The 19,672-nt window shown below is 49.6% G+C and overlaps 2 protein-coding genes across 7 annotated transcripts in view; one reads left to right on the top strand and one right to left on the bottom strand.

Moving 5' to 3' along the window:
* The window catches only part of Nhsl2 (NHS like 2), a 70,127-nt gene continuing 50,455 nt past the window's right edge, over positions 1 to 19,672 (bottom strand). For 2 of the 6 annotated variants that reach the window (XM_031365865.1, XM_031365870.1), the window contains exons 2-8: positions 14,969 to 15,124; positions 12,920 to 13,047; positions 12,433 to 12,625; positions 10,120 to 10,251; positions 6,586 to 8,916; positions 4,543 to 4,675; positions 1 to 3,755 (exon numbers count right to left, since the gene is read on the bottom strand). In XM_031365865.1, the coding sequence (XP_031221725.1) occupies positions 3,434 to 3,755; positions 4,543 to 4,675; positions 6,586 to 8,916; positions 10,120 to 10,251; positions 12,433 to 12,625; positions 12,920 to 13,047; positions 14,969 to 15,124 (3,395 nt within the window). In that variant the 3' untranslated portion in view covers positions 1 to 3,433. The remainder of the gene's footprint in view (positions 3,756 to 4,542; positions 4,676 to 6,585; positions 8,917 to 10,119; positions 10,252 to 12,432; positions 12,626 to 12,919; positions 13,048 to 14,968; positions 15,125 to 19,672) is intronic. The other 4 variants (XM_031365889.1, XM_031365900.1, XM_031365879.1 and 1 more) reach the window with 3 other exon arrangements.
* On the top strand, positions 15,118 to 19,556 carry Rtl5 (retrotransposon Gag like 5). The gene is made up of 2 exons (XM_031365919.1): positions 15,118 to 18,878; positions 19,284 to 19,556. The coding sequence occupies exon 1, from the start codon at positions 15,575 to 15,577 to the stop codon at positions 17,360 to 17,362; it is 1,788 nt and encodes a 595-aa protein (XP_031221779.1). The 5' UTR covers positions 15,118 to 15,574; the 3' UTR covers positions 17,363 to 18,878; positions 19,284 to 19,556.

The following is a 19,672-nucleotide window of genomic DNA, read 5'->3' as shown; positions in this document are numbered from 1 at the left end:
TTTTTTTTTTCCTGACTGGTTCAAAGGTGAAGAGGGGGGCGGACAGGTGCATGGGTAGATCTGCTCAGAGTGACAAGTTTACAGAGACAACTGGATCTGGGTTGTCTAGATAAAGTAAATGTCAGGCAGAATGCTTGTTGGCAGAACCTTAACCTTGTGGTCATGAAGCGAACAGGAATGGATTGGCTGCCCACGGTCTTGACTCCTTTGTGGTCGAGCTGTTGGTACCGGTGCAGTTCACGGGTGTTAGGACTGTAGGCCAAGTTGGAGGCCCATGCAGGCCAGTAGTACAGGCAAAGGGGAGGAGCCATAAGCAGAGCCAGCCTTTGTACCATGACTAGTCTGCTCTCCACCACTTGCATTTGAACCACGCATATATACCCACCAGGTGCAAAGCATTAACTGCATCTTGGAGTGGGAGCGGGAGTCGTCTCACCAACCCTTGACTATATTCACTCTAACAGAGCCACCTGCCACTGAAGATTGGAGCTGGAGGGAAACGGGAATACAAATAGCTTAAAGCAGAGGCTCACTACCTGGGGCCGATTTGATTTCCCTCCAACTTACTGTGTATGCCACCTATAGAAATTACTCTGGAAGCAACTCTCCAGAGAACCTCCCTGAAAGGGGTTTCTCCCCAACTCTCCCCACGCCTCCTCACAGGCAGCACACATTGTACCCAGGGAAGAGAGTTGGTGTCTATGATGTTAAGCATAGGATAAGGTTAAGTATTAGAAAAGAAGCTTGGTGTTGTGCTGATCAATGACTGGTAGATATTTTCCCCCAATAATCTGGTTTCTTCAGGACTAGGTCCACTCCTGAAAACACTGAATGGGCACTCTCAGGCCTAAGTCTTTTCTCTGACAGTGAAGTCTCTGCCCCCAAACCCCCTTGTGCTAATGGGTTTTCTGAGGGTCATAGCGATGCAGAAATATTCTAAACATCCCAGGCCCACAGAGTTTTGCAGAGGAAAGCAAGGGTTCAGGCAACTGAAACCACCTCAAGCGGTCTAAGCATTCAGTTTTACAATCTTTTGGGGGGACACCTCCAGAGGTAGCAAGGTGAGGGGAGAGGCAAAACCCATGAGAAGGAACAAACAAGACACTTGCAAAAAGAAAAAAAATCAGCAAAAGTAGCAAGCCCTATACAGAGTCCCATACGCTCACACGTTCAACAATTCACAATGGTTCTGAGGAGCAGAGCCAGGGAGCCTTTTGCTTCTGTTAGACACAAGCACAGGCATCTGTTCCTTCATTTCCCTACAGAGGAAAACGCCTCTGTCATTTGGAGTTCTGAGTTCAGGTCAGCTGTGATACTTCTCTATAAACTAAGGCCAAGACTGAAGTCCAGATCTCACTATGTAGCCTCGGCAGCCTGTCGATCAGACTGGCCTCAACCTCGTAGAGATCTGCCTGGCTTCATCTTCCAGGTGCTGGGATTAAAACTGGATATCACATTCTTGCCTGACTCTTGTTTAAATTCCGTCAAAACTTATGAGACTTGGTTACGATCTTCATGGCAAATGTTTTAGACACTTCCAAAACAACTATAGTTCCTCAGAACTGTCTTATTATTTAAGAGACTTTTTTTTTTAAATCTGAGAGAAGTGCTAGAAGACAGTTGGTGAGCTTGACCTATTTTCATTTGTCTAGAATTCAGAATTAGACCAACCCAACCAAGGATTTCAGCCTAGGGCTTCCATGCCAGGGGCCTGAGTCTTCTTAGCACTTAGTGGAGTTTTATTTCAGTTTCAGCCACGTTGCCTTGCTGGAGCGTAAGCAGTTGAGCTAAGAGCTTGATTCTCATTGATAAGGATTATCAAAATGGAGATCTGCTTGTTTCTGGCCTCTTGCTGCATCCTCCAGGAGAGTGAGTAAGGAATCTGGTAGGGCAGGGGCAGAGGCGTGGGGTGGGGGCAGGAGTACAGGAGGAAGGGGGCAGGGAACCGTTTTCGTTGTTGTTTGCTTGCTTGTTTGTTTGTTTTTGCAAAGCATGCTACAAGTTCATTTCCTTTTGGCCCCTTGGGACCAGAAGACAGTGAACTTTCCAACACAGGTCAGCATGGTTTCTCTGCTCAGTGTTTTGCCTATCTTATCCTGAGCCCCTCAGAAACCAGGGATATGGAAATCAGGAGCTCTTGCTTTACTTACAAAATTGAGTTGACAAGAATGGCCAGTGCCTGTTGACTTTGGAAAAGAAGGGGGTCATTGTGGTTGTCCTGGAAGTCTTTCCGAATTCTATTCATCTTAGCTCCTCTGCTGTCCTCCACCACGGCTAACTGAAAGTTGGCCAAAATAGCAAGCAGTACCTAGATGGCAAAAAGTAGCCCTTTGTATTCTGGGCCATAGCAAGGCTGCCTTTTTGATTTTGAGTAGATTTTTTTTTTCAGTGTACAGGTTCTTGACTTTTGAAAGAGTCAGACTTCCTTTAAACAAAATCCAAGCAACCACAGAAAAGCACAATCTGAATCGAATGGTATCAGCATAAGATACACTTACTTTCCATGCCTGGAGCCTTCGATGATGCCAGTCCTTCGCCTACATACTTCCTGTAATGAATGTTACATGCAAGTGAAATGAGAGTTCTTGGAGTATACAGCATGAGCTGGGGACAGATCCTGGCTACCCATGTTGACAGACACTCGAAAGACCTCAAGGCGAGCATGCGAGTTACCTTGGCTAGATGTGAGTGAACAAATGTCCCATTCATTTGCTGAGCTTGGTTCAGTCAACACCACCCAGTTCCATCTTTTCTAGCTAATGGGGGGGGGAGGTCCTAGAAGTTTATTAAAACTCATCACCCTGATCTCCGCATAGACAATCAAACTGAAAAAAGGCATGAAGTTTTGGAAGAGTCACATTCATATTTTGCACCACAAAAGCCATCCAATCAACCCTATGCCATAATTAGTGCACGCCTGCAGAACTCTCTCTGGAGGAAAGTCACACTGTGGTTGAGGAGGCCTCGGTGTCTTTCTGTGTCTTCACAAAGGGCCACTGAGGCCTCTTCAAGAGAGTAGATAATAGCAGTGGAACTGGTACCCTCTGTCCCCAAGCCTGGTTTGGGAGACCCCAATCTGTCCTCCCTACTGTGTCTCTCAGTGACAGGAGCCAATGGACAAAGAAGCTAGGACATTGAAAAGGTGGCATACACACTCTCCAATCTGAGGCTCTCTTAGTGCACAGTGCTGGGAGCTGAGAAGTGGGACTCCAATGTTCAGTCATGGCAAGGATGGAAGAATGAAAATGCGGACGGTCTGAAGCCTAACCAAGTACATGATGAGCTCCATTGTTGTGTTGTCCTCTCTGCTGTCCAGAGTGTGAGTTAACGTCAAAGACATGGATTCTTTTGTCATTCCTGTGGTTGGTTCCTTTCTAAAGCCCTCTCTGTCTTCCTCCTTCTCTACTCAGGTCTAGTATGTAAGAAGCAGGGCTTAGGTACTGGGGTTGTCAGTGGTTTCGTAGTCTTTTGAGAACTGTGCAATAATTCTTCGAGCCAGAGGGTTAGTGGTCTTCAGCAGCTCGGCCGCTGAGGGGCGGGTCCTGGGAGTTGCCTTACTTCCCTTCTTCTGGAGCAAGGCCTTGAAATCATCATTTCTACCAGCATCTAGGCAGGCACTGCCACTTGGCCCTGGGGCAGCAGCAGACTCACCGGTGGGAGAATCAGCTGTATTCTTCACTGGTGAATGGGAGCTGGGTCTGCTTCCCGTGAAGCCCTCCCCAGTCTCTTTCCAGCCCAGTAGCTTTCTCTTGGACCTAAGTGAGAGAAAGATTCATCTGAGGGATTTCAGGGAATTTGGGGAGCAGAAAGCCAGCAAAGGTTTGAAAAATTGCCGGCTAGGGATGTGCTCAACAGTATGCATATGACAGCCTCGTGCTGATAAGCTAGCCCTCACCTCCTGGCTCCCAGGTCCCTTGCAGGGCCCTCTGTTCTCCACATGCTTTTCAATGTCCACAGCTGCAATCTCTTGCCCTATGTTACAGGTTCAGTCCTTACTAGTTCTGAGATCAAGGACAAACTTAAGAGAAACAAGGCCAGTAGTTCAGTGACTGAATCAAGACAGTCAGAGGCTTTTGAAACTGGTTTGAACTGGTGCTCCACGCCAGTAACTGGGCTCATAGACACCTGTGTCATGCCCCTATGCCCACCTCTGATACCCCTCTGCCTACATCTATGCTCTCATATTCAGCCCAGTGCTCCATGTCACCTTGAGATAGAATTCTGTGGTACAAGGAATTCTGTGAAGGGTTAAATGTCTCCGACTGCAGACAGAGCTGTGAGGGAGCAGATGGAGACACAATAGGCCAAGCAGTTGCTAGGAGACGAGGGGCCTCTCTCAGCACCTGGTCCTCCCCTCCTCCCCTTCACCCAAAGACATCAGTGAATTGGAGATGTGAGGCCCCAGACTGTGCTCACAAATGTAGTAGGTACCTGGACTTAATGTTCACTTGCAATTCTAATGGTTGCTCAGAGGCAGCAGTTTTTCTTCAAGTAGAGCAGGGGAAAGCAATTACAATTACAATGAAGGAAAATGATCCTGACCTGTGTATCACAGTAAATAAATCTTCAGTTGTGCGGGAAGCCACAAACACGTCATCATCCTCCTCCGCAATCCATTCGGCTGTTTTATCACTGATTAAACTTTTCTCTTCAGCACTCGGTTCCACAGACCTCCCTAGGCATAAGAACCGAAAGGAATGACTTTGACCATGATAGCTAGGACAAAGCACGTACAATTTTGTTATTTCGCGTGATGTTCAAAGCATCTCTGGATGGACAGCAGGGCAGAGACTTTTGAGCTCTCCATTTTTCAAGGAGGAACATGAAGTTCTGAAGGTTAATGATTTACCCCCAGGCCATTCAAAGCCCACATGGTGAAGATTGGTCCAGATCCCTCTTCTCATGTGTGTGTTTCATTAAAACAGGTGGTCTGAGCATGTTTTCTTGTTTGTTTGTTTGTAGAACAGTGCTGGGGATGGAACTCAGGACCTCGCAGACACTAGCTCTCTGGCACTGAGCTGTATTCCCCAGCCCCCCTTGTTATAAATACATAATTAAAAAACTCAAGATACTGAGAGCAGGGGAAAGCAATTATCCTCACCCAGTGGGGGGCGGGGGATGGGACCTGTTTGAATCGGATGGAGCCTGTGGAGTCTGAGGAATCAGATTTGAAAATAACCCATGGCTTTGACATGCTCACTTGCTTTTGGCACAGTGATTAACTTACACTGAAAGTCTAAATCAGCTTAAAGAAGGTCATGAGATTCTGATGTTCAGTATTAAGGGTTTAAAAGTGATGAGGAAACACATCATTGAGCCTTCAGGGCATTAATAAAAATAAGCAAGTCACAAAGAAAGACAAATCTATGATTCCACTCAGCATCAAAACTGTCAAATCTATAGGCTTGAAAAGTAGAACCACGGCTACTGGGGCAGCGGGGGAGGAGGGGGAAAGGGAGAGTTGTTTCAAGGGTATAAACCTTCATTTTTAAGATAAAAGACATTCCGGAGATGGGTAATTCAACATGAATGTTCTTAACTGCTAATGAACTGCATAGGTAAAAATGGCTGAAATTAAGCCAGGAATGGTGGCACACATCTACAACCCCAGCACTTGAGAGGCTGAGGTAGAATTGTGACTTCTAGGCCAAGCTAGGTAACAAGGTGAAACTCTGTCTCACAAAAGGAGGGGTTGGAGCCAGGAAGGTGGCTCAGTTGGTAAGGCATCTTCTATGCAAGCATGAAGACCCTAGTTCAGATTCCTGGCCCTCAGGTAAAAGCCAGATACCGTTGTGCGTATCTGTGATCCTATTGATCCAGATCTGGGCCTGTGGAAACAGGCGGATGCCTAGAACTTGCTGAGCAGCCAGTCTAGCCAATAAATAAGCTCTGGGTTCTATAAGAGACTGTCTCCAAAAATAAGGTAAAGAGTGATAGCAGAAGACACTCATCGCAACCTGTGCCCTCCCTCCCTCCTCCAAATGGTTAAAATGTAAGTGTTGTGTGTATCTTACAATTAAAACAAAAGCCTACAGAAACAACATCAACCAAAGAGGAGAATCATTAACTAGCCTAGTCTTATGGGTAGAAGAAGACTTAGAATCAAATCATTTAAGGAAGACTTTGCCCTTTCTTCTGGGAAACTCTGAAAAGGGATGCAGGTGATAACATCATTTCAGAATCCTGCGAGCCTTCCAGGACACTTGAACTTGGTCTTATCGAGTACTGAGTTCTGTGCATTAATCTAAACTTGGTGTGGCTAAAGAAAACTACTATGTGGTGAGCTGGACTCCTAGGGCAGGAACCGCATGCCTGGCTTGGCAGATGGAGTCTGGAAGCTCCAGTGTGCTAATGTAATGCCCGAGTCAAGGGTAGATTGTCCGGACTTAGCCTTGGAGATTTGTCCTGGGTCAGTCCTGATCCCTAGGACAGTAAGACCAAGCAGCAGTTCATTTTCAGAGTTAACCCAAACCCTCTAGATGTGCCCCCTACTGATTTGGTCATACTGGGCTTTTGCTCTGACTCTGAACTCCAGCCTCACCCTCATTGCAATTGAAGGGAAAAGCCAAAAGCCAGCTAACTCACCTGGAGAGATGGCCTCTTTTTCTCTGTCAATGTGAAGAGTCGAAGTCACCCTTTTACCAGGTGACTTCTGGTCATCACCAGTGGAGGGACACTTGGCATCTTCCTCCAGGGTGATGATGGGACTGAAAGGCAGTCTTGGTTCTGCCATGCAGGCATCCATTTGAGCTCCAGGGGAGGTGAGAGGCAGATAGAGCACACTGGGCTTTTTTGGTACTGGAGGTGGGATCTTGGTCATCTTTTTCTCAGCTTCCTCCTGGCTCTGGAGGCCAATTCTTTCAGGTAGGGCTCTCACCTTGGGGCCCCCGTCTTCTACACTGGCCTGGGGAGGTTGCTGTGTTCCTGAGAAGAAAGCACCAGAGGAACTGGCAAGGGGTGAGAAGACAAGGCTGGAGGATGCTGTTGACTCCCCGGGGCTCCTCCCACTGGGGAAGCTGGGTGACTTTGGTTTCCGTAACACTGTGTAGCTGTCTTGGGGGAGCTGCTTCATGTGTGGAATGGAGCTCCTGGATGTCATAGCCATAGTAGGAGAAGTTAGTGGATACTCCCCAGGGAGAGAGGGCGGCCTGTGGACCAAACTTGGGGGCCTTCGGGCCAGTGGAGGTTTCTCAGCTATGGGAGGTTTCACTTTTCTCTCAGGCAAGGTGAACACTTCCTCTGCCCCAGGTTCCTCTGTGTAATCTGGGCTCTCAATGTCATCTTCCGGCTCAGACTTGCTGACAGACCTCAGGCGAACAGAACGGAGGTCAGACTGAGTAACCATGGGCATGATCGGTTGATTTGGACTAGTTTTCTGTGCCAGTTTGGCTCCAAAATTGGTATCAGAGTGATGGCGGCTCACCTTGGTTTTGCTGCGGATGGAGATACTCATCCCGGACAGATCCAGGGTGGTTGAAGAGGTCAATGGTAGGTCAAATGATAACCGTGACTTGCAGATTTTCTCCATTGGTGATGTTGGGGGCAGTGATGACTTCCTTTCTGGTACCACTGGACGTACTCGGACACTAGTGCTTGGAGGAGGTAAGTGACCCAGGGTCAGGGACATGGAGACAGTAGGTGTGGGTGTCTCTGACTGGCTGGAGTAACCACTAGAAGGGGACATCAGTCCAGTGGGCCTCCCAGGGGAGGTTACTTCCCTGGCTTCCACCTCAATGGAGAGCTGGGAGGGTGTTGTCGCTCTGGAGGTGGAAGGGGAGGTCAGAGACTCTGAGCTTCCCTGAACTTGAGTGCACTCAATGACTGTAGTGCCGGTGGCAGTGCTGGAGCTGGACAAGGATTGGTAGGTGTCACCAGACTTCCAGTCAGTAAGATACCAGTGGTGAGAGAACTGCGTACCTTCTGGGTCTTTGAGCATTGGCACAGCTGGGTGACCTTGAGCATCTGGGTGAGGTGGGTGGTGCCCTTGGTGTTCCAAGGAGAGGCAAAGGCTCCTGGGCCTCTGGTCCTTGGGCAGTACCAATTCGCCTTCTGGTGGGAGGGCTGGCTCATCTTTGACGAGTGAGACACTTCGCATGGGTGGAGAGGGCTTCTTTTTGGCCTTCTTGAGTGAAATACTTTTGGATCGTTGCCTTCTGTGCCGTGCCTCCTGCTCAGTGCTGAGGGCCGCAATGTTGTCAGTACTGTTACTGCCCTCGGAGCTTGTACTGGCATAAGGCAGGATGCGGACCTCACTGGCCTTCTGTTCTTCGCCATAGTCCACTGAGGTAACACCCGAGTCTGTGGGCACAGACAATGACCGCTCCCGGAACCTGTTGGTCCCACCTGGGCCTGTTTCTAGCCTTGAGGTACCACGGGCAAGAAGGCCAATCTTGGGAGGTCTTTCTGGTATCTGTCTTCGTAGAGTGGGGTGCTCAGAGTAGCTGGGTAGCCCAGTGCATCCTGCTGGGTTATCACGGGTGACAAAGAGTGTGGCCGCCTCCTTAGGAACCAGAGGTGGGAGTGTGTTCAGAGGGACCCAAGAATTCCCCGAGGAAGGGTTTTTTCCATTTTCACTGACTTGATTGCCCTGGCTGCTGGCACTTGGGGTCATGTATGTGAAAGCATCTCCCTTCCAGGAAGCGGAGAACGTTGACTCTGTTGGTCCATTGCAAGAACTGGGGACACTATACACCACTGCCATGCTCTCCATGCCGGGAGGGTCTGGGCCACTGCGTGCCTGGTGAGCGTCTCCCGGCTCACTAGAAGAGTGTCTCAGTCCTGGAGAGGTGAGACTTGGGAACCGAGCTTCCTGCCCAACAGCAACTCTTCCCTGAACAACTTGTGGAGCTGAGTGGCCAGGCCTGATGTCTGAGGTGGCAGAGCGGGCCAGGCTGCCTGCGGGACTGCTGCTGTGACCTGGGGATGGAAAATACACATTAGTGGTACAGCAAGGGATTCCCCCATCAGCTGCTTTGTGACAAGAACATCAACTTTGTGCCAAGCACCATTTGCCAACAGCTTTGTCAGAATTCCTTGGTTCTTTTCACAGATGAGGATGCTGGTGGAAGTTGGGTTCTTGCCCATTACCACACAGTGAGTCACAGGGTACCCTTGAATTGGCCAGATGGCTGCCAAAGGCTTTCCAGCTTTGATGACTCTTTTCAGAGTAGAAGTGTCACATGGGCCTACCTTATGTTTCCCCCATACTTTCACCCTGCATTCATGAAACAAGCAGATCTCAGGGTTTATCAGTCCCGAGGTGAGGAAAAAAAAAGTTTTTAAACTGACTAAAGATCACAGCACCATGTGGCTCACAGCCCCAGCAGTGAATCTAGAGTTTGCCAGAATGCTGTATTTCCGGCATCTGTCACTTTTTTACTTTTGAACATAAAAGACTTAGGATAATTCACAGATGTGACCACACCATTCAGATGTTCCAGTCTCCAAAAGTGTTCTCACAATCACAGCTATGACTGTTATAATATTACTATTATTACTACTTTACCGATATGATAATTCATAATAGCCAGCATTTGTTGAATGTTGACTATATCCCAGGCACATGATAGGCAGACTACACAAATAACTTCAGTTCCTACAGTGACTTGTATTGTAGTCAATACAAGATGATGAGTTTGGAGATGGTTCCCCACTTTTACCTATTTGCCTAATTTGCCATATATGTTAACTTTTTTTTTCTGAGACAACACCTCATTATTAGTTCTTGGCTGACTTAGAACTCATGGAGACCAAGCTGGCCTTAAACTGGAGACAATCCTCCTGCCTCTGGTACTGAGTGCTAGGATTAAAGGATTGTACTTCATACCTAAATTATATTTCATTTGTAATGGCAAACAATAATGGATTTTTTTTTTTGGTCAGAATTTATTGTTTAGGATTTATTAGCCCGAGATATCTGCTCTCCAAACTCAATTGCTGGTCTTGCTAAAAAGCCCTTGGTTACCATTTAATTACTATATTGGCTTTCTCAGAATATTCAAAGTCCTTCTCCCTAGAATTATTCCAGTAGCCTACTGCCACAATGCCATTTGCATGGCAGGAACAGTGGGAAGGGTGGGGGGGGGGGAAATTTGAGGGGATCAACTGTATTGGGGTCACCTTGGTCTCGCTGAGAAAAGTTAGAGAATCCAATAATGGTCCGCCTCCGCCTCAGGGTGGACTTGGGGTTCACGGCTGTCTCTGTGTTAAACAACGAGTGTCGAAAACTTGCATGTCTATCAAACTGCTGCCCTGTAGTCAAAATAAAGACACTTGGGTGCATCCTGGTTTCTGTTTACAGTACAGTGGAAGCTGGACTGCAGTAGAGAGAAGGGATGATGGCAGTAGCAATGAACATGAATAGCATCCAGGCAGGTGACACTTCTTCCCCATCCCTCCCAATTTGATGCTGGGCATACACACACTTGGTTTACCTGTACTTCTTAGGTTTACTGGGACAGTGCTTTTTCAACTCTGGCTCCATACTGAAATCAATTAGGTAGCTTTTGAAATTCCATGACCTTAACTCCAGAACATTCCATTTTCTGGGAGGAGGGCCTAGGTAGAAGGGCCTAGGAGTCCTTGGGGGGCAGGGTTGAGCATCACTGCTTGCAGAGTAGGAGTGCTGGGCTGAGGCTAGATGGCATTCGATTGTGATCATTAAAGTTTCTCCTCTGGCACTGGGGATAGCATCTAGAACCTTCTATATTCAAGGCAAGTACCCTGCCACTGGGATGCACTCTGGACTCGTGGGCATTGCTTTTGTGAGTCCAGCTTGGACTCTGCCTCCAGAGCGATGTGATTACAAGTATGTTCTGTCATACCTAGAGTGACTATGATGCTTGTTGTAGGACCTTGTCTTCACAGGGTCCAGGTGAAGATGGTATCTTCTACCCTGACGACAACATTTACGAAGCAGCCTGATAGTCTGACCTGGCCACACACTACTAAAAATGGCAGTTTGTGTTCACTGAGCCCTATCAAATTCTCTTAAAGTGCTCGGTTAGCCTTTAGTTCTGGAATTGGGCTGGGGCAAAGTCAGGGTGAGGTGATGGTCCGTGGATCTAGACAGGCATTTCCCTTCCCTGCCTCTCACTAGACAGCTGGTTGAGCAAACCTTCCCCTCCCCACCGCAGCACTGCAGCCCCTTCCCAGCAAATGGCTCCACAGGAGAAACTCAAGAACAACCTGCAAGTGAGATAGCCATTCAGACAGAGCGGATCAATGTTGCTTTGTGAGTCTCACATCATGGGTTTACTTCCCTTGGCAAAATTCTCTAGGCCATGAGCTCTACTTCCTGCCCCTCCTTTTCAAGATAACTCTGGGGGGCAGTGGATGAACCCATACCTAAGGAGCATGACCACACAGAGCCAGAGAGCTGTCCCCATTGCTTTCACCAACTTTTTCCAGGCTTCACTCTTGCCCTGCTTCAGCTTATTGAGATCTTGCTTTCATGAGGCTCCATGTCTTATTCCCTGATATAACTGGTCCCTTTCCTTACAGCCACTGGAGTGGGAAAGCAAGAGTTCCATGTGTCCCTAACCTGGAGACTGAGCTAGTGCCGTCAACTTGGCAGGACCTAAAATCTCTGGGAGCTGTGCCTCTGGGTTATGTGTCTGTGGAGATGGGCCTGATTAACTTAAACAAGAAAACCCAACCTAACTGTGGATGAGACCATTCCTTGGGATCCTGGACCCTACAGATGAAAAAGGGAACTTAGCAGCAGCAAGCATTTATGGTCTTTTGCTTCATGTCTGTGGCTCCAATGCGACCAGCTACTGTCAAGCTCCAGCTGCCTTTGATGAACCGCACCTTGAACTGTGAACCAGTATATACTATACTCTAGTAGTTCCTTTTGTCAGGGTCTGTTATCACAGCAATGGGAAAAGAAACTAAGACAAATGCAAATGCTTTCTCACTATTCTCAGGGTTATCCTGGGCCCCTTTTGTGGTCTTCCTGTCCCCCCTTTCCCCCCAGTCTTTTGTGTCCCACTCCCTTGTTATGCTACAATTAAACCACATGCACTCTGCTTCCCCTCTCCTTCTGGCTATTATTGATGTGTTCCAGACCCACTTTGGGTTTATAACATAATCTTTACCTGAAACAAACCAAATTTACAAACTTTGTTTCCATTTAAACTCAAAAGAACACCCAAGTTTGGCAAACCGTTTGGCACACCCTATAAAGAACCCCGTGTTCACTATTAACATGGTTATCAGTTCTATTGGCAGTGCAGATAGGAAGAGGTGAGGCAAGAGCAGCCACAGTCCCCTCTTCGGCAAGCCTCCACTCCCTGGGGAGTAATGACCTGGACAGTGCAGGATGAGCCAGTAGCAGACAGAGTGGCCCTCCCTCCCCAGCACCCAGTACATTTGGAGAGGATAGGCCGCTTGCATGAAGGGAAGCAAACAGGTGGTGCTCAGCAACTCTACCCGAGACGTTGATTGGCACAAGGTCAGACTGCGTGGAGCAGGGCTGAAGCCAGAGCTTCTCCTTTAGGATAGGTAGAGGGAAGGGGTCATTCCAGGCAGTTTGTTTGTCAGCAGTAGACAGGCTCAGGCAGGCCTCGGGGGCCCTCACACCCTGGGTCGTGGTCTCCTCCTCACTCAGCTGCCGTTTTGCAGGCTGTTGGGAGAGAGGGTGATGGAAAGGGTGTGCTTCTGAGCGGCGAGGAGCTGGCACCCATGGGATGGCTGCTTAGGCAGAATGATCGGAGGCGTCCTCTTGAATGCAGGAAAGCATGTACAGGCTGCCCGGCTAGGCACCCACTGTGTAGGCCCCTTCCCAGTGGGGCCTCACGGTAGCCCTGCTAGTGAGCAGTGAAGAACAGCAGCTTCCAGGGGGGTCACGTAAACAGTTCAAGATCCCCGGTCGGTGGGTGCACGCTGGCTCTCCCAGGTTGGGGCAGAGGCAACTCACCATCAATACAAACTCCAGACGCTTAGCAGACTGGGGCCTTGGGCTGGGAGTAGGCTCAGGGGCCTCATCAGAAGAGCGGAAGGTCTGGCCCAGAAGTCTGGCCTTCGAATACTGTTCCTCATATTCTTCTGAAAGACAGCATAGTGGAGACACACTCTAGGGGGCCTCAGCCAGGTGCCAGGCTAAGGGAGGACCTGTGAGCCACTCTGCTGCACTAAGCTGCTCAGCCTGACTCGATCGCTTCTTTTGAACTATTTTCTGGCCATTGGATTCAGAAATGGAAAAGGGCTTGTTTTCCAGGACCATGAGGGTAGAGGAGGAAAGAAAAGTCAGTAAATCCAAGCTGTGCTGCTTTGGGGACCATGCTTTTCTCTTAGCGGTCCCCACACCTTAAGTGCTCAACCGGGAGCCAACACTTAGGATGTAGACATCCTTTGCTAACGTTCCATTCTCTGAGGCTCTGCAGCTCTTCAGGTGTTCTCCAGCACTACCCAGGAGCAATGTGCATGAAGCAAGAAGAGAACCACACTGAGAAGTCCAGTCTGGAACCCTGTCTTGGATTGCAAGAACTTACGTTTGCTTTGTTTTCTTTGAGAGCAAAGTTTTGCATGTAGCCCAGGCTGGCCTCAGAACTCAAGATCCTCCTGCCTCAGTCTCTTGAGTGCTGGAGTTACATACAGGCTTGTGCCACCAACACCTGGCCGCAAGAACTCATACTTGATGCTTTCTAGGTCTGGTTCCACTGTGGGTGGGGTCAGGTCTAGGGAGGCTAAAAGTAAGGAAACGGAAGGTGGTGGCATAGAAGAGAGGAAAGTTCACAAACACCTAGTGACGTTAAGTATGTGTAAGATTTGAATAGGCTTGACCAAAGCCATGGGCTTAGATGAGATGCAGAAAGTGAGAGCTCAGAATGAACATTCCGGGCTCTGTGTGCATTTGAACAGACTGAATCTGGTACTGAGGCCTGCTCTCAGGGCTGATTCTCTGCAGCAATGTCTGTCCTCTGTGCTCTGATTCCCTCTTCAGAAGCCCTTCCAGGTGCTATTAAGTCTGAGGGAAGACACCCAAAGAGCACTCCTCCCTTTGAACTGTGGCCCCTGGGCATGTCAGAAAAGTTTTTCTTTGGCTGGAGGCGGAGTGTGCCCCTCTCTCTCTGAGTTTCTGCTTACTGGTCCCAATTCTGCCTGTGCTAAACTAGCACACTCACTCCCCTTCCCCACTCTTGCATGGTAGCTCATCCTTGTTGGACATAGGGCTCATGGTTATCTCTCAGCATCTTCTTCTCTAAGGTCACTATTGACCTTTGGAGGGAGTTGGGGGTTTTGGCTGTATCCCGGCTGGAGGAGCATAAGATGCTTTCTGTCCTGTACCGGGATTAATATATGCTGGCACGGAGATAGAAGAACTGATAAGATATTTTGTACATTTAGTATCCATTGGGCACCTCCTGGGGGAATCCAGCCCTGTATCCAGTGTTTCTGAAAAACTCAAGTAGTAAGAGAAACTCAAAGGTAGCAAGAGATGGCTTTTTTTTTTTTTTTTTTTTTGTGATGCTGGACATAGAATCTTGGACCTTGCACATGCTACCACTAAGCTATAGCCTCAGCTTGGGGGTGTGATTACATGGAGAAGCTCATTGTGGCTGGGAGCTTACTACAAGAGCAGAGTGTGTGGAGTCCAGGTGATGGAGAGACCCCTTTGTTTTCTGGTGCCAGCATTCCAAGGCACGGGCTATATACCAGGAGGGCTGGGAGGAATGTGGGTTCCCATTGAGGGAGTCTCCCATTTCCTTCTCCGTGAATTGCTTGGCCACTACCCTGTCTTAGCTTGTATGCTTTCTCCCTTTTATGGACTACTGAACCAAAAAGGGAGGGAGAGAGCAACAGCCCTGGAAACAGAATCTTAGCATCATCGGTCTGAAAGGTGAAAAGAGAGATGGTTTGGAACTGTTTCTTTTCTTTTCTTTTCTTTTGCTGCTCTCGGTTTCTTCTTTGCCTCCCTCCTGCTGCGCAGCCGCCTCTCAGGCAGCTCCCCCCGCCCTCGCAGTACCTTGCAACAGGCTCTGGAGATTGAGCTGCGCCTCGCGAAGCAGTTCCTCTACACTCGGGGGCCTGCCCGAGGAGAGGAACACGTTCACTGGCTGTCGCCATGACGACCTCGAGTGGGCAGTCGCTGTCGCATTTTCCCGACCCGAGTTAGCTGCAGCTAGGGAAGGAGAGAGTGAGTGAGAGCGCAGCCGCGGGAGCCAGTGGGCTCCCTCGGTTCCCGAAGGCCCGCCCCTGCGGGGGGCGCGCGTGGCTGAGCTTAAAAGGCGAGGGATCGCTGTCTGCAAGGCTTTTCCTCGACAGATCCTGCCGCAGTCCCTTCCCTCCTACTCTGCTTGCTTCTGTTGGCGTCACCTCTGCCAAGCGTCTCGTCTGTTTCCTGCGCCTGCCGCCTCCAGGTCCCGAGCTGCTGCCTGGCCCTCTCCGACCCCTGCCACGAGGTAACGCGTCCCGGTCCGAGCCCCCTGTGGGTGTGGCCCGGGCTCGCTTGCGCCGGGTCGCCCAGTCGGGGCACTTTGATCTCCTCCCACGCCCACCTCCTCATTTCTACCTCCCCATCACTCTCTACCCCCAAGGGCCCCGGTACTCAGAGCTCCGGGAACTTATCACAATGTCTGAGGCGGCGGGAAATCTCAATAGCCTCCGCTTGGCGAATGTGGCCCTGCGAGAGGAGTTAAATGCCCTTCGAGGAGAGAATGTCCAACTAGGCCTGCAGCTCGGAAGAGCCTTGGCCGAGGTTAATTCCTTGCGGGGCAATGTCTCGAGCTACACCCGCTGGCCCATGCCCATAGTGCCAGTCCTTGCCGAGGAGAACTTTGAGTTCCTGCTCAATGAGACCGATCCCACTCCCGAGGAAGAGGAGGAGGAGGAAGAGGAGGAGGAGGTGCCTTTCCTGTGCTGGCCTCCTCCACGCACAGATCCCGAGTACGTCTCAGATGATCTTTTGATTAATGTGGTCCAAGACTATACCAACCCCGACGGGTCCAGTGACCCTCCTCTGTCACCCAGCCTGTCCCAGCCGGAACTGCACTCCCCCATGTCAAAGGAGCCAACCTTTGAGTTCCTTCTGCCACCGCTGGAGCGGCCAGACATTGAACCCTTTTCAGGCGACCCAGTCTACCTGGCTGAATTTCTGATGCAGCTAGAGACCTTCATAGCAGATCACGAGGATCACTTCTCTGGGGACGAGGAACGAGTGGCATTTCTGATCTCCTTTTTCACAGGGGAAGCCAGAGACTGGGCTATCTCAGTCACCCAGGAAGGAAGCTCCTTGCATGCCAACTTCCCGCGCTTCCTGGATGAAATCCGTAAGGAATTCTGTGGCCCCATCCCCTCTCGCGTGGCTAAAAAGGCCATACGCAAGCTGAAACAGGGAAACTGTACCCTGGGCAGCTATGCAGATGCTTTTCAGTTCTTGGCCCAGTTCTTGTCCTGGGACGACTGTCGCCTCCAAAACCAATTTCTCAAAGGCTTGTCAGATTTTTTCCGAAAGGAACTCTTATGGTCAACTGAAATGGCAGACCTGGATGAGCTGATTCTTGAGTGTGTCAAGATAGAAAGGAAAGTGCGGGTCCCCAAGACAGCCTTACTCCCTGGAGTTCAAAATAGCTGCTGCCCTTTTGCACTAATTCCTAATGAGGATGAAAATGAAGGTGTGGAGTTCTACAGTGAAAATGAGGGTGAGGGTGAAGAGGCAGGCGGGTACAGGATTTATCTGAAAGATCAGAGGAAGTACATGAAGGCTTTCCCACAAGAGATGAGGGAGGAAGAGGAGGAGATGAGGAAAGAAGAAGAGATGGAGGATGAAGAAGATGAGGATGAGGATGAGGACGAGGATTATGAATTTGAGGAGGAGGATGAAGACGAGGAAGAGGAGGAAGAAGAGGAGGAAGAAGAGGAAGAAGACAAGGAGGAGGAGATGAAGAATGAGGATAGTGATGAAAATAAGTATGAAGAAGAAGATGAAGTTATCGTTAGGGTCCTGGAGCCAGAAGAGGAGCAAGAGAGTGAGGAGATAGAGCACGAGCATGTGTATGTGCATGAGCACGTACACACACATATGCAAGCACTTGCTGCCCACCACCATGGCCTACATGGAGAGCTGATGGTGATGGACGAACCTGTCCTTGTTGACACTTCAACCCAGACCATTAGCTCTGCCATAGGCTACCATGCTGAGAATTACCTGGGTGTATCTAGCCGACCAAGGAACCAGAATCGAGTCCCACTTCTGGAGGGCCTTCCAGGGACCAATTCTTCCTTCTACAGCTCACCACCACTGATTCGCCACGCAGGTCGCTTGGGGCAACGCCAAATGCGAAGACGTCCCTCAGTGCTCTTCTGCCTCACTCCTAGGCAGGGGGGCCACCGAGCTACTCAAGGTCGCATTCGAGTGTGAATACTGGGGTGAGTTGGCCATGGGGAACACACCCTTCCCCCCTGCTTCCCTTGCCTCTGCTATTGCTGCTGAATGTGCCCCATCTACTGACCAGTCCGTAGGAAAGCTCTAGACCGGAAGAACCCAAAGAAGACCCACAGAATTCCAGATTGTTTCGCAACCACAACCAGAAGAGTGAAATGTGCCCAATCAGGGCCATCTAGGAAAGGAGAGAGGTCAGGACTCAACAGTCCTCCTGCCGTGTACTCTGCTCAGTCCTAGCACAAGTTGCAAAGCAAGTCCCTTGACTTGTTCTTGTAAAATGGCACTGGTCACCTTTGTCTTCAACTCTAGTTGTCCCCAATCTTCGCCTCTCCTGTGCTTCTTTGCCCTGTGTTCCACAGTGTTATCCTGACCTCACCCCAATGCCTGAGTGATCTGCCCCAACTGATGATCTAAAGGCATTAGATCTAAACTCTTAATGCCCTGAGGCCACTTACTAGACTACGAGCAGGATGACACCAAGAAATATGTACTCATCAGATGTCCAGCAGAAGGGCCCGAAAGGGGAACCCACACCTAGCGCAGTGAGAGTATGCAAAGCCACACGTGCAGTGGACAGCTTGAGCGAGATTTACTCTTTGGCCAATGGTGGCAAACGGACTTAGAGTGCTCGGCTTTACCTTCCCTCAGACTCCTGCCTCGGGACCCATGCACAGACTTTGGCTACTTCCGCCTTCATGTTGCCTAAAGGTCTGCTATTAGGGGAGGGGGGGCGCCAGAGGTGGCAGCAGCATCACAGTTCAGTTTGGCATCCTAAGGAGTGCATCTTGCTTTAAGGAACGTGGCCCTCTTCTCCCGGCTAGGCTTTTGACTGCAGCCCCAACCAGAGGTTCCTGAGAGATAAGTGTCCCCAAAGTTGTGGAGGCGGCCTTGCTGGCCTACTCTTAAAGCCCCTCTGACTCTAAGGAGTCCTCAGTTCTGAAAGGAGAAAACAGGGCCGGGTCTGCAGAAACTGGACTCGTTGCAGCGCTGCTGCCCAACACCCTCATGGCTCTCACAAGGGGGCAAATGTCTCCCAGGCCTGTTGTTGAACTTCAATTAACCAGTGTGGCTTAAGAGGTGACTGCCTTCTACACACTCCTGGGGCTTCTTGGACACAAACTCGGGTGCCTCTAGTAAGAGACCTGCTGTTCACTTTTGGGTCCAGAAAATACTGCTTCTGCAGTCGAAAGTACACATGTATTATGTCAGTTCTGGCCACAAAATGGCAGCCCGGTTCACTGCTGGCCCAATTTGATCCTGGACATTGAACTTGCTGCGCAGTGCCTAGCAGCTGGGCAAAGTGGAGCCCAAGTGTCTGTGGTCAGCAGGAAGAAAGCAGTAAATGGTGTCTCTTCCTCACTGGAGTCTGAAGATGAGAACCCAGCCCTAGAATTTGAACTTAAAACCAGAGAAGGAATTTGAGGAACAGGAATCCTAGACAGACCTAGTCCTCAGACTGGTTAACGGTGAGATCTCTATTCATCAGCAAGAGGTAAGGGGCATTTGTTGCTTAGCACTTTGGTTTCTTAGCCTAAAGATCAGTCAAATTGGGTTCCTATAACCTACAGCTACCTTTTACAATGCTTCCCCCAAAGAGAAAAGTTAATGTATAGTTATTATGGGAAACTGTAAGGACAAAATAGCTCCCTCACAAACATTCAGAACCTCGCCACACAGAGGCAGCATTTCTTTCTTTCTAGCGGGCTTTCTCAAAGGTGAGGTCATCCCGCTGGAGGACCAGCAGCAGGGCTGAAAATGGCTGTAAACTGTGTGACGCAGAATCATTTCACCTTCCTGAGACAGTTGTTAGACATTTCAGTTGTTTGGCTTTCCCATTCCCACCAGGGCAGGAGTAAAAGGAACCACGTGAAGACTTTGTTTTGTGTCTGTTTTTCAGCTTATTTCCTCAAGCGAGAATTCCAGAAGGGAAAAGTCTATTCTTCGAAGCTATGGACCCCGTCTGCTGATGTCAACATGCTGGTCATGCTGCCTGTGTCCTTGTGGAGAAGTGCCAAAAGCAGGTGTCTTGTACCTCAGATTGCAGAGACCCCCTTGGCACAGGCTTTGCCTGGCTCCATGGTGCTTCTTACTCTGAGTGCTTGTGGCCTGAGCCAGGGAGACCGAGTGCTTGAGCACTAAACTGGTCTGTGGGCTTCTGGGGGCAGAGGGGCTTTGAACTTCCTTTAACCTTTTCCCTTCTTTCCCAGTTCTTCAATATTTGTTGTGATGCGACAGCTACAGGAGCTGTCCGAATCTCTGAGTGCCTCCTTGGGTTGAGGGGGGTGG

This window comes from Mastomys coucha, chromosome X, assembly GCF_008632895.1.
Source record: "Mastomys coucha isolate ucsf_1 chromosome X, UCSF_Mcou_1, whole genome shotgun sequence".
In the NCBI taxonomy this organism is placed as follows: domain Eukaryota; kingdom Metazoa; phylum Chordata; class Mammalia; order Rodentia; family Muridae; genus Mastomys; species Mastomys coucha.
This window is presented reverse-complemented; position numbering and strand designations above follow the sequence as displayed.

What these genes read in the sequence shown, in the direction of transcription:
- Rtl5 (XM_031365919.1), top strand. Translation starts at nt 15,575, where the DNA reads ATGTCTGAGGCGGCGGGAAATCTCAATAGCCTCCGCTTGGCGAATGTG.